At 42.5% G+C, this 14663-nt stretch overlaps 1 protein-coding gene across 3 annotated transcripts in view; it reads left to right on the forward strand.

Annotated features, from left to right (window-relative positions):
- Positions 1–14663, forward strand: part of SCD5 (stearoyl-CoA desaturase 5) — a 169488-nt gene that overhangs the window by 92879 nt on the left and 61946 nt on the right. For all 3 annotated transcript variants that reach the window (XM_045473579.1, XM_045473580.1, XM_045473578.1), the window contains exon 2: positions 435–565. In XM_045473579.1, the coding sequence (XP_045329535.1) occupies positions 435–565 (131 nt within the window). The remainder of the gene's footprint in view (positions 1–434; positions 566–14663) is intronic.

A 14663-nucleotide genomic window follows, 5' to 3' on the forward strand; every position in this document is an offset into this window, starting at 1 on the left:
TAGAAATATGATCTTCATATAACACACTTCCTAGCACAGGTGCCAGTCAAGAGGCAACATAAACATCAATCTTAGCTCTACAGAGAATGAGCATGGAAGACTGAGTTACAAATACACACTAACATGATTAAGACTTTGCATCAAGACTGGCAAGAAACATTAGCAAATAAAAGATTTGTTTGATAGAGAAAAATTAATGTTCAAAGGTCAAAGTTTCCTGAGGAAAGTTTTCACCACTTCTGCCTGGTACTGAAAAGCTACAAATCAATAAAAAGTCTGCATTTCCCCAAGTTATCGATTCTTCCTTCACATTGCAGATTGTTCTAACACCATCTCCCATGGGTCTATGCAGAAGAGAAAAAAGCATAGGGGAAAAAAGCTTGTGTAGGAGCTTGGTGACATTTACTGACATTTTCCCTGCTTGTGTCTTACAGCGTACTTCTGCTTCCTCCTGTCTGCTCTGGGTGTGACAGCTGGTGCCCATCGCTTGTGGAGCCACAGGTCCTACAAAGCCAAGCTGCCTCTGAGGATATTTCTGGCTGTTGCCAACTCCATGGCTTTCCAGGTGGGGAATGGAGGGTCCTCTCTGCCTTAGGGACCCAGCGCAGATGGCACTGTGGGTGGAGGCACAGACCTGCTCCCTGTGGACTGATCATTCCTTCACTTCCATTCCAGACTCAGTAATCAGGTCCCTAAGCATTCCCCTTCTGTCCCAAATTTCTATCTCCTTGTAGCTTTAGATATGGTAAAATGTTCCCTATAGGGGCTTTGTGCCCCTAGGAATACTAAACCACAGAGGAATAACGAGATTCCTCCACCCAAAACGCATGCCCCGAAACCCTCAACATTTGTCCGGCTCTACCCATGGCCAAGTTCTGTGCTGAGCATGCTATCTGCATATTGCGTTTGACCCTCATAGTAACCCCATGAGCTAGGTGTCATATGTGTCCCCATTTTACAGATGAGGAACTAAAGCTTAATGAGGTTAAAGAACTTGTCAAATTACATGGCTGAAAGTGGTATATCCTGGATATATGCCCTGGATGCAAATGCAGATCTGACTCGAAAGCCATTCATTGCTCCTAGAAAACATACCCTATCATTTTGTGGTAGAGGTCTATTAAATATGGTGCCGGAAGACAGGATTTTAGCCCTACTCTGATGGTTGCTGGCAATCACTTACTCATCTTCAGTTTCTTCATCTATAAAAATAAGAATATGACTTCACTCCCATAGTTGTTATGAAATCATTAAAAATTGCAGGGAAGTATAAAAATGTAAGAGAGTCATCACTGCATTAGGATTGGGCCATATCCTTTAGGACTATTCCAGTTGTAGAACATTCCCCACCACCTTGGGCACTTTCTGAGCTGCTGGATTTTGAGTTGATTATGAATTTTTGTTTTCCCAGCTCCTCATCTGATCCAGGTAGGGTGGATGGGAACAACGTGCTTTCAAAGTTTCTGCCAATATATGAATGCAGATGATTCCAGGCTCCATGTATTTTCACCCATTGGGAAGAAATGGTGATTTGCAAAATGGCTTTAGGGTTCGGGGAAACAGGCAACCCTCAAACATGCAAGTCATGTGGCTATCTCCGCAGTGGGCCTCCCATCCCTACAAGACAACCTGACCCTGAGCATTTCTCCAAGTTGCTCCATGTCTAAGGGTTCATTTCCCTATTTCCCTCCCACAGTTTGAGCCTTCATAAAGCACATAGGATATAACACAATAGACCTTAGGGAACACAGTTCATATTATGGGTATCTCTTTGTTATAATTCAAGCAGTCGGGAATTACTACCAGGTCCTGGAGAAAAAGCTATTGTGCACAGAAGAGCAGTTGGCAAATTCCTGTTTTCATGTTCTTTTGTTCATCATCGGCAATGTGAACTACACCGCACTTTGTTTTGACTTCAACCATCTTGGTTTAATGTTGTGCTTTGTCTATCATAACAATGAGTTATGATAATGATAATTTAGAAACTCGTTGACTTGGGCCTTAGATGCTATTTAGGACTTAACTCTGTAATTTTCATTTGTTTTGTTTGAGCAGTTTATTATTTCTAACCTTCAATTACACACTCATGTAGTTACAAAGCACCTCCATTATTAAAATTTTTTTCCAACCTGAACAACCTGAAATTGAGAACATAAAATTCTTATTTCCCTTTTCCCAATGAAACTGTTTACTTACAACTCAATTTTTGATGACCTGAGTTTCCTCAGCATAACATCACATAACAGAACATCACACTGTGATTTTAACTTGACTTTGGGGAGAAAACACATTCTAGAGGAAGTACCCAGGTCCTGGAATAAATTCTTGGCACTGCTATTTGCTACATGTGGGTTTTTGTGCAATTCCCTCTTCCTTTGTCTGTGAAGGAGGGGGGAAATAAATAATATTTACCTCACAGTTTGTTGGAAGGATGAAATAATGAATAAAAAATGCCCAACTTACAGTTGCATTCAGTGAATATTGTTCTCTCTCTTCTTTATGAGAATTGGCGTACTGTCTCATTCATTCATTCATTCATTCATTCATTTCTGTGTTATGGTGCCTGGCACATAGAAGGCACTCTGAGAGTTTGTTAAAGAAATGAGAAATGAATTAATACTTTCAAGAAGTATTTTTGGAAACAATCAAATTTGAACTGTGCCTACTTCTTTCAGGCTCACATTGTGGTGGATTCCCTCCCCACCCCCCATTCATTTAACAAATATTTATTGAGTACTTACTCTCTGCCAGGCACTGAGCTAGGCACAGTGGGTATAATGTTAGCAAACACAGTCCCAAGCCTTGTCTTCGTATAGCTTTCCATCTAGTGGAATACTAGAATTCCCACAATTTCCTGGTGGAAATGTCAGTACTTCATGGGTCTGGGGTTTATAACAACATCATAGACCTAGGTAAAAGGTATCTGTAAGGTCAGCATAGGGCCGGCTTCCATACAGTGCAAAACTATGTCAGTGGGAAAGAGTACAGTCGATCCAGACCACTTAACCCTGGGGAGAGAAGAACCTAGGAAAGTAAAAATGTGCTATGATCTGTCCATGTAGGGTACAGACCTGCAACCCTGATTTAATGCAGAGTCATTGATTTAGCTTCCCTTTGATGTCCTCATGGGTTTTTGAAGATACTTTCAAAGGTTCTCCTGTGCTTTACTCCATTAGAATGGTCATGCCTTTGGCCATAATGGACGAGTCATGCCATGGTTATCTGTATTTGAAGACAATGGGCAGGGCTTTTGCTAGAAGCTGCAAGCGAGATCTTCAAGAACAATCTTCTTAAAATTGGGGCTTAAACATTTGAAACTTCCTGTTCTCTTTCTTCTGTAGAAGATGTATGCACATGGGGCAGGGGTGATAGTGGGAAGGTGTTTTAGTCTGAAAGATGAAGACAGGGCAGGAATGATAGACAAGGAGCTATGATAATCCTCTGTCCCTTTGATTCAGCAGACACCCCCTGAGCTCCTCTCTGGCCCATTCTCCTTCCATATCAGTAGGATGCCAGTCAACCTAAATATGGGTTGCAAATTTCTTGTAATTTTCTGCTAGTTAAATATGGACCCAGGTGAGATATTTCTACCATCCAATGGTACCCAAGAGTTCAGCTTTCACAAGCACTAGTCAGGGCTTTGGATTTGTGCTTTCACATTCATGCACACACCGCTTCTGGGTGCAACTGGGTCTCTCATGAGCTTAGCCAAATAGCACCTGTTAGATGTTGCAGCCTCCTTTCTGCCCATGATTACTCATCAGTAATGAGTAAAGAGGCATTGGGTTTTGAGCTGGAAGGGAGTTAGTCTAACTCCTCTTATTTTGCAATAAAGGGTCAAGAGTAGTATAGAGAGGCCCAGAGAATGTCAGTGACTTGTGAAAGGTCACATAGCAAGTTAGCGGGTGGACCAGAGGGAAACCTGTCTCCTGACCCTCAGGCCAGGGATGCTTTAGGCTCATCTCTGGGTGTTTTTGTGTGATGTTCACCAGTGTGATCTGTGAACAGCTTCTAGTTGGCTCTTGTTTTTGTATCCACTGTGACATCTTGTTTTTTAATTGGTATATTTAAACTATTCACATTTAAAGCGATTACTGAATAGTTGGAGTAACATCTACCCTGTTTCTGTTTGCTACTCATTACCCTTGTTCTTTGTACCTTTTTTGTCTTCCCTAGTTTTAACTGCACATTTTACATGATTTTCTTTTCCTCTCCCCTTTTAGCATATCAACTATACTTCTTTTTACAGTTGTGTAATTGTTGCTTTAGAGTGTGTAATACACATTTAGAACTAATCCAAATCCACTTTCAAATAACATTATGGCACTTCGCAGCAACCTTCTAACAGAGCATTTCCAATTCTTCCTTCCTATCCCTTATGACATTGCTGTCATTCATTTCACTTATCCATGAGCTCTAATCAACAAATACATTGTTGCTACTATTATTTTGAACCAACTGTTATCTGTCAGATCGATTAATAAGAAAAATTGAAGTTTTGTTTTACTTTCATTTTTTCACTCTCTAATGCTCTTCTTTCTTTATGTAGATCTGGGTTTCTAACCTATGCCATTTTCCTTCTCTAAAAAAAATTCTTCTATCATTTCTTGCATTCTCTCAGGTTTTGTTTGTCTGAGAAAGTCTTTATTTCTCCCTCACTTTTGGTGAATAACTTTGTTGGATATGGAATTCTAGGTTTCGAGGGTTTTCTTTCAACACATTAAATAATTTATTTCACTTTCTTCTTGCTTTCTTGTTTTTTAAGATACATCTTAATAAATAAATAAATCTTAATAAATAGTGTACCTCTATAGGGAAGATATTTTTCCTTCTGGCTTCTTTCATTATTTTCTCTTTGCTTTTGATTCTCTGCAGTCTGAATATGATATGCATATATATATATATATATATATATATATATATATATACATACACACATATATTTACATAATGTGTGTGTGTTGTATATATATATATATATATATATATATATATATATATATATATATATAATATTGCTATTCATCCTGCTTAGTGTTATCTGAGATTCTTGGATCTATGGTTTGGTGACTGTCACTAATTTTGGAAAAATTTTCAGCTATTATTACTTCAAATATTCCTGCTGTTTGTTCCTTCTTTTCCCTCTCTTTATTTCTTCCCCTTGTGGTATTCTAATTATACATTTGTTATACCTGTTATAATTGTCCTATGGTTCCTAGATATTCTATCTCTTCTTTTTGCATTTCAGCTTGGGAAGTTGCTATTTATGTATCTTCAAGATCACTGACTCTTTCTTTAGCCATGTCCAGTATTGGTGAGCCCATCAAAGGCATTTTTCTTCATTTGTTACAGTTTTTCTGACTTCCAGCATTTTTCTTTCATACTTTCTTAGAGTTTCCATCTCTCTGCTTATATTACCCATCTGTTCTTGCATGGTGTCCACTTTTTCTTTTAAAGCTCTTAGTATGTTAACCATAGTTGTTTTAGATTTCCAGTCTGATATTCCAACATCTCTGCCATATGTGGAATCTAATTCTGATGCTTGCTTTTTCTTTCTAGATGGGATTTTTTGCCTTTTAGCATACTTGGTAACTTTTTGTTGAAAGCTGGAGATGATGTGCTGGGTAAGAGGAACTGAGGAAATAGGGGTTTAGTGTGAAGTTTTATGTTTACCTGGCTAGGAATTGGGCTGTGTGCTTACTATGCACTCTAGCTACGGTGTCAGGGGCTAAAGTTTCCTCTGGTATCCTTGTTTTTTTCTCTCCTGTATTGTCTTTGGGTTTTCCTAGAGATTTCTTCTTTAAATGAGGCTTAAGGCTCAGTTCTTTCAGTTGAGGTCCTGTCATCATTACAGGAGCACTATTGACATAGAGATGAGGGGACTAGTTCTCAGTCTCTGAGCCTGAGGTGAGTATTTCCCCTCCCCAGGTCAGTTAGGCTTTGGTAAAACCCCGGTTGATTAGGATCTGGTAAAATAGTTTCTCTTGAGGACGGGTCTTGAAAAGAGAACAGAGAGCACTGTGTGAATTTCAGAATGATTACTTTTCTCCTCCACCTGCTGGGAGAACCAGCTGTTCACAGTGAGAATCTGATAGGGCTCCTGGAGGTAAAATTTATGAAAGTTGGGGCCCCCTAGTCCTGGACCTTCGTGTTTTTAACTCTCAAGCTTGTCCACACTAAGACTTGAGCAGTTCATCAATTACGGTTTAAAGGTGCCTGCCCATCCTGGCACCAGCTGCGGGCTTTTGCTCCTCAGTTTCTGCCTCTGGGAGGCAGTGATTCTCTGTAACGGCCTGTTTATCTCTCTAGTTTTGGGGGCAGTAGTTTGCCCTGTGGCCTCATTTCTCTGATGCATCTAAGACGAGTTGTTGATTTTCAGTTCATTTGGATTTTTGTTGTTGTTGTTGCAAGGATGGGGAGTGACGGACTACTTCCAAGCTCTTTACATGTCGGACCAGAAGGTGGAAGTTGGTGTGATTTGTAAATGGACCAAACTTTGTCTCTAAATATGTCAGATAAATCACATGGTCATGGGCCGTAAACTTTGGCAAGTCTAAACTCTGCAACAAGAAAACAAAACAATTATCTAGAGCTACTACATACCGTCACTTCACTAAGTGCTTTATATGGTCTTCTGACAATACCCCTAAAAGGTAGATACTGTTATTTGTTCCATTTGATAGGTGGGGAAATGGAAAGAAAACAGCTTACATAACCTGTGCAAGGACACACGTACTGAAATGACACAAGGGGAATTTTAAGTGCAGAGGCTCGACTCCAGAGGTCCCGCTCTCACTGCGACACTCCAGTGCCTCTCCCAGGATCAAAGTGTATATGTTTATCCTTTCATTCAGCAGATAGATGGACTAAGCATTCTTCCAGGCACTGGAGAACACGACAGACAGGCGGACAGGTCCCTGTCCTCATAGAGTATATATTTCAGTGGGAAAGAGAGCAAATAAACAAGTGAGCAAATGAGTCAAGAAAGGTACTCAGAAGGGAGAGAAGAAGGTGAAGAATTTAAACACAGCGATGTGACAGAGTGCCAGGGCGGTGACTTCTTTGGAGAGGCTGGTGAGAGAAGTCCTTGCTAAGGAGGTGACATTAGAGCTGAGACCTGAGGGAGACAACTGGTAGGGGAAGGGGGATCCAGATGGGAGGAGGAGCCAAAGCAAAGATGGGAACAAGGGCTTCCTTGTATTCAAGGAAGAGAAAGGGGGCCAGTGTGGCTGGTCCACGTGGGTGTGGGAGACGGTTACTGAAGAGATTACAGAGAGGGGGATGGACGCCACATCAGTGCAGGGCTCCGTCAGGTATAGCAAAGAAGGTGGATGCTGTTCTAAATGCCATGGCAAGGCACTCCGGAACTTTAGGAGGGGGAACAACATGGTCTCATATGTTTTAGTGACATGATTAAGCCTCAGACCATAGTCATGAGACCCTGGAGGTGTTGTGGTGGATTCAGGATCATAGACCCAAGGCTGGGTCTGTGTGGATGTGCATAAGAAGGAGAGGGACCTGCATATGAGGCAGTGACCTCGCTGCCAGCTTAGGGTGTTAGCAACAGCCCCTGGTGGCAGTAGGGTGGGAGAATAAAACATCAGAACACTTACTGCAGGCTCAAGAATCCTTACCTTTACGTGGCTCTCTGGGCAGGCTCTAACTCTGTCTGCAGAGATCCTGTTTCAGTATTTGCCACCTTTCCTAACCATGAGTCTGCACCTCAGACATACAGCCTTTCTGCTGCACGAAACAAGTTCGCCTTCCTCCTTTCAAGTTGGGTAGACGTTGTTGGTTTCCTTCCAGTGTAAACAGGGAGTAGCAGAAGTGGCCCTGACCCAGATGCCGTGAGGTTTCTCCACGTGCTTTTGGAAGATGCTTGCATACTGCCTCACGTTGTCTGCACCGCTGCCAGCCCTCCTGGACACGTGTGGAAGCCATGACGGAAGGGCAAACAGCTCAGTTTTCTTTGAGCAACCTCTCTGTTCGTGATGTTGGTGACTTATGGAATCATCAGAGCATTGTTGTCGTATGCATACCGTTCTGTAACTCCATCCGTATTGGCAAGGCGCTCCTACCGATGACGATGACGGGCTGGAGGCAGGAGGGGAGGGAGAGAGAGAGAAGAAACTTCTGAGGTGGCCGCAGGAGGCACTGCATCTTCTGAGTGTCCTTGCCTGGTAGGATTTCCTACCAGGAAAAATGTACCTTGTAAGGCAGAGGTCAAAATGGCTCCTGCCCTAAGATGCCTCACCTCCTTCCTTGTTGTGGATCTAGGTCAGTGAGAGCTGGGGAGAGGAGTGAAACGAACCTCAAGGGAATGAAAAGGTGATAGCCTGGGATGGCCTGAGAAAAGGGAGTCATTCCACAGATGCGTGTACGAGCCAGAGGGCTAGCCTGCCTGTCACATTGCCCTACCCCACATCGAGCAGCCACTCCCCATGCAGTCTCGCCCTCTGTACAGCGGTGTCTTCCTAAGCATTTCAAGGTGATTACATTTTTATAAAGAAAAAGATATATACTTTAAAGGCACCCAGAGAGTTTTTATTCAAAGAAATAGTTGGTAAAGTAGAGGATATTTTTGCAAACATGTAGCTATCAGATTTTATATATTCGTTTGGCTCCACATCTATATTGGAAGAAATTACACTTGTTGAAGATGAATTCCACATGCAGGCCTGTCAATATAGAATCTATTCTGAAACATATTTTCAAGCTAAGTGTTTCATTCTGCCTGTTTCTCATAAGGAAGTTCTTCAGAGGAGGCACTCAGACCAGGCACCTCCTTAACCGGGCCCTTTTTCCCCCACCACTCTCTTCCTCTCTTAGAACCCACCAGAAGGTTGGAGTGGGAGGAGGGGCTCAGAAGCTGAGTCTAATCCTTTGTCTAACAGCTGAAGAAACTGAGGCCCAAATGTCTGAGCTGATTTTTGTTTATTTCTCCACATTGTCTCGAAAATTCTGTATAGGTGTCGAAGGACACTGTGTCGCGATTCAATACCTTGATGAGCTATTTCTTCCCAGACCTGCCACCGAACATTTGGGCTGAGCTAGCACTGAGTTGTCACTCCTTACTCTTTATTCCCACTGCTCTCCTGCCAAACACTCCACGTTGTTGCTTTCTAGGTTTCCCTACCCACTGATTATTTTGCATTTTGGATGATTTCTCTCCCAGCTGCCTTCATTTGCATTTTTCCTAAATCAAATCTCATTGTGATAATTTCTATTCGTATTTCCAACCTCTTTTTAGATCCATCTGTGTTATTTTCCTGTCCTCAATGATGTCTGCAGCACCTCCTAATTTGGTAACGACCAAAAAACGTTATCAACAAAATGTGTATGCCTTGCCTCCCAGTCATTAATGAAGATGCTAAATAAAACTAGATCTCTCAGGCACATCGGGACCTTCCATGCGCTCCCTCCCCTGCCCCCTCCCCCTCATTAGATAATTGAGCTGTTTCTCATCTCTTGTCCTTGTTTATCAAAGTTCACACTTTCAATCATCCTGTCATAGTTCCTGCTAGTGCCAATCAGAGCTCTTGTCCCAGCAGTGTTTCAGGGATGCTATTTCACATGCTTTATTAAGCTCCAAAGGTACAATGGCTACAGGAGCCACTGAATCAACAATTTTAATTAATGGTAAAATTGTTATACTTTTATATGCCAGAGGAAATTTCTAGCCTTGCTTTTAAAAACTCTTAGAAGACAGACACATTTGATTATCTTCATCTTCTCCAGTTGACTCCTCTATGGCTTTTTTTTGTGTGTAAATCTGCTAGTTAAGTCCTTTCTAATTTAAAGGTGCATAAACCCCTGTGTGCTTCTGAGGAATACAAGAGATGTATAAGAAATGGCCCTTGTCATGAGGAGCTGACAGTCTGAGAGAGCCGGCTAGCCTTTTGTGTGATAAAAGGGGACTTTTACAAGACAGTGTGGAGTTAAATTGCTCCAAAGCTTCATCCTGACTCTTAGGGCTGCCGAAATATGAATACGGGCTAGGGTACTGGGATAAAACCTAATGCAGAAATGGAGTTAGACCTTCACAGGTGAGAAGGATTTGCGTAGGCAAGGAAGAAAGGGAAAAGTAGGGGCGCCTGGGTGGCTCAGTCGGTTAAGCGTCCGACTTCAGCTCAGGTCACGATCCCCGCGTCAGGCTCTGGGCTGATGGCTCAGAGCCTGGAGCCTGCTTCCGATTCTGTGTCTCCCTCTCTCTCTGCCCCTCCCCCGTTCATGCTGTGTCTCTCTCTGTCTCAAAAATAAATAAACGTTAAAAAAAAAATTGAAAGGGAAAAGTAGGGGAAAGACTTGAGCACAGGTGAAGAGAGAGGAGTGATAGTGGCATGCTGGAGGGGGTCCCCGCAGAGTAGAAAGTTGGTCTGACTGGAGAAAGAAACTGACTGCCATAGCAGGCTGCAAGCCCAGCTACCTGCAGGACGTCTCTCCCTGGACGTCTCTTAGGCCTCCCCAAACCAATGTGCCCAAAACCGAAGTCGTGACTCTACCGTCTCCCCCTCGACCACTTCTAGTTTTCCCTGCCAGAAATCTGGGTGTCATTCATGATTCCTTCATTTCCCTCATCATCCCTCACTGCTCTCTTTTAGCCAATCTCTTCAAGTTCCACTTTCTAGGTAATATCTTGCATCTGCACACCTCTCCTCTGTGCTCCCCTCTGGTCCAAGCCACCACCATTTCTTGCTTACACTACTGCAAATGCTTCATAAACTGGTCTTCCTCCTGCAACACGTGCCCCTCTCTGTACTGCAGCCAGACAGAAGTTATCGAAAATTAAACCACTCTCTAGCAAAAATAATAACAATAACAATAATAATAATAATCTTTTGGTGGCTTAGCATTGCATTTGGAATGAAATCCAGCCTTGTTGTGATGGCCTCAAAGGCCCTGAGTGATCAGGCTTTTGGCATCCCAATACCCGCTTTCCACCCCAAGCACACTTCACTACAATTCTGACACTAAGTCCCTGAGCTGGCAGCGGATCCCACAAGGTAAAGCCTCAGCCCTCCGCGTGGCCACCTCCACTTCAGGTGACAGCTGCAAGTAGGGTTTCCTGGCCCTTGTGCCTTTCACCAACCGGCTACAAACTCCCACAATTCCCTCAGGTTTGATAATTCACCAGAACAATTCAGAACTCAAGAAAGTGTTGTACTTCTCATTACAGTTTTAATTATAAAGGATCTGATTATCTGATTAGAAAATCAAGACCAACCAATGGGAGAGACACATAGGGCAAGGTGTGAGGGTCCCTCGGGCAGAGCTTCTATGCCTTCTCCCGGTGGAATCAAGGTGTGCTACCTTCCCCGCACATCAGTGCCTTCATCAGTCAAGAAGCTCCTCTAAGCCTGTGTCCAGAGTTTTTACTGGAGTTTCATTACAGGGGTATGGTTGATTAAATCACTGGTCACATGGTTGAACCCAGTCTCCAGTCCCCCTCCCCTCCCAAAGTGCCAACCCTCTAGTCACCTGGTGGGTCTTTTTGGTGACCAGCATGATCCTGAAGCTATCTGGGGGCCCACCACAGTCACCCCATTAGCAAAATAAGGAAACTTTTTATCACTCCGGAAATTCTAAGGGTTTGTAAAGCTCTGTGCCAGGAACCACTGGGGACAAAGACCAGATATATTCTTTTTTTTTTTTTTAATTTTTTTTTTCAACGTTTATTTATTTTTGGGACAGAGAGAGACAGAGCATGAACGGGAGAGGGGCAGAGAGAGAGGGAGACACAGAATCGGAAACAGGCTCCAGGCTCTGAGCCATCAGCCCAGAGCCTGACGCGGGGCTCGAACTCACGGATCGCGAGATCGTGACCTGGCTGAAGTCGGACGCTTAACCGACTGCGCCACCCAGGCGCCCCCAGATATATTCTTTATTACACCACAATACCTCTCAGACTTCACTCTTGCCCCACCTCCTTGCACACAACACGCCGGTCTCCTACTTCCTGGATCCTGCCCAGTCCTTCCCTCTGCCCCAGATAGCTCCCTTCTCCCTTCCATCCAGCTCTTCCCAGGCTTCGGATTACCTGATAAGAAAGTCCTTGCCTATCTTCCTGTCCCTTCATTATCTCCCATACATTTGCTTCATAGCACTAATCTGAGCCTGAAATGATTTTATTTATGTTGACTACTTTAACTTTGTTTGTCTCCACCATACAATATAAACTCCTTGAGGATAGAGCCTTGATTGTCCTGTTTCTTATCTCCTAGCACATACCAACAGTCAGTAAATATTTGTCCAATTAAAGAATAAATGAAGTGGGAAAGATAAGCATGATCAGACCAGTTGAAGCTCTTTGATTGTCAGAAGAAGAAGTGTTTAGGCTTGGTGAGAAAAGTAGCGGGGAGAGGTTGTTGGATAATAAACAAGAGGATGATAGGTATTTGGGGAGTATGAATATGAAGAGGATGGTCACAATGTACCACATGTATTGCCCAAGGGGAAAGGACTGAAGGCCCTATGAGCCAGAAGGCTATTACAGGAATCAAGCAGACTGACAAAAGCCTGAATGGGGTGGCAGGGTAGAAATGGAATGGAAGGAGAAAATCTGAGATTTTTAAAGGTGCCCTTGACATTTTTCTTTGCAGTTGTGACTTCTTATTTTGAAATAATTTCGAACTTACAAAACACTTGCAAAAATACCATGAAGAATCCTGGATACCCTTTACCCAGACTCACTAATTATTGACATTATTGCCTCATTTGCTTTATTACTCTCTTTCCTTTTCCATATGTGTGTATATGCATTCTTCGGCGTTCCTTTTTTTTTTTAATCATTTGAGACTGCTATAAACATCTTACCTTTTCATTCCTAAAGACTTCACTTTGTAGTTCCTAATAGGAAAGACATTTTGTAAGAACACAGAACATGGACCAAAATCAGGGGATTTAATGTTGATAAAATGCTATATCCATGATCCTAGCCCAAGAACCTGTTCTGGATCCTGTATTACAATGAGTTGTGATGACCCTTTAGTCTCCTTCCAAGTAGAATATTTCCTCAGTCTTCCCTTGCTTTTATGACATTGACATTTTTGAAATGCATAGACTAGCTATTTTGTAGAGGGTCTCCCATTTTGGTTTGCTCATGTTTTCTCTTACTTATATTCTGTGCATTTTTGTCGGGAATGCATTAATAATCCTGTGTCCTGAGCATCAAATAAGAAGCATATGATATCGCTTTGTCATTATACCATTATAGGTAGTATGAACTTTGATCGCTTAGTTAAGCTGGTGTTTACTCAGTGTCTCCTGTAAGATGACTATTTTTCCTTTTGTAATTAATAAGTGATTTATGCTGAGATATTATAAGCCTATGTAAATATTTTTCCTCCATCAACCTTTTACCTAGTAGTTTCAGCACACGTGGGTGATTCTTGCTGGAATCAGCTATTGCCATGGCACCTGCAAACCAATGATTTTCACACTCCATGATTTCTTCTACCTATTTATTTATTTATTCATGGATTTTTATTTTATGAAATGGTTTTTAACTCATTACTGTTAGTCATCTTAATGCCTCCAATTATTTATCAAATTATCCCAGTTTGTTCAGTGGGAGGCACTACAAGTGGACTCCTATGTCTTTTTTCATACATTCCCATCATGTTTTGAGCAATTCTTGACTTTCTGGCACAACAAAATATACCACACTCCTCTTGTACTTTTCCTGCCTTAGGCCTCACATCAGCCATATCATCAAAGTACCGACTCCTTTTAATGGGAAGTGATATTTAAACAGCAAGATCTAGGAGCAAGGTGTATCCTTGGCTGCTGGGCTGTCATTATTTTCGAGGCCCTTTCTTCCTGAAATGTTGACTCATTGAGAGAAGGAGATATAGCTCGGGAGACTAGAACAGTGGTCACATCACTGACCAAAAATACCTCCAAAAATCAAATTGGAAAGATTCACAGGAGGTCAATTTGTCTACCAAGAGGACTTCCCAAGCCATTTTTAGAATGTGTGTTAAAAATGTGTTTCTCGGGGCACCTGGGAGGCTCAGTTGGTTGAGCGTCTGACTTCGACTCAGGTCATGATCTCTCAGTCTGTGAGTTTGAGCTCTGCGTCAGGCTCTGTGCTGACAGCTCAGAGCCTGGAGCCTGCTTCAGATTCTGTGTCTCCCTCTCTCTCTGCCCCTCCCGCACTCATGCTCTGTCTCTCTCTGTCTCAGAAATAAATAAACATTAAAAAAAATATGTTTCGGGGCACCTGGGTGGCTCAGTCGGTTAAGCGTCCGACTTTGGCTCAGGTCATGATCTCACGGTTTGTGAGTTCGAGCCCCACTTCGGGCTCTGTGCTGACAGCTCAGAACCTGGAGCCTGCTTCCGATTCTGTGTCTCCCTCTCTCTCTGCTCCTGTCTCTCTCCTTCCAAAATAAATAAAAACATTAAAAAAAAATATGTTTCTCATTGTAAGAGATTTAAACAACGGAGTAATAAAAGAAAACATAAAATGTCCCTTCTTTGCAATCTTTAAGTTTTGTCAGCACTTTTTAAATCATGAAAGTTGGCTTTCAAATCTTAACCATCTTATAAAACCTCCCCAGGCCAGGGTGCCTGGGTGGCTCAGTTGGTTAAGCATCTGACTTCAGCTCAGGTCATGATCTCTCAGAGTAGCTCAGGTCATGATCTCACCCTCTGTGAGTTCGAGC

The sequence above is a fragment of the Leopardus geoffroyi genome, chromosome B1, assembly GCF_018350155.1.
Source record: "Leopardus geoffroyi isolate Oge1 chromosome B1, O.geoffroyi_Oge1_pat1.0, whole genome shotgun sequence".
NCBI classification, from domain to species: Eukaryota; Metazoa; Chordata; class Mammalia; order Carnivora; family Felidae; genus Leopardus; species Leopardus geoffroyi.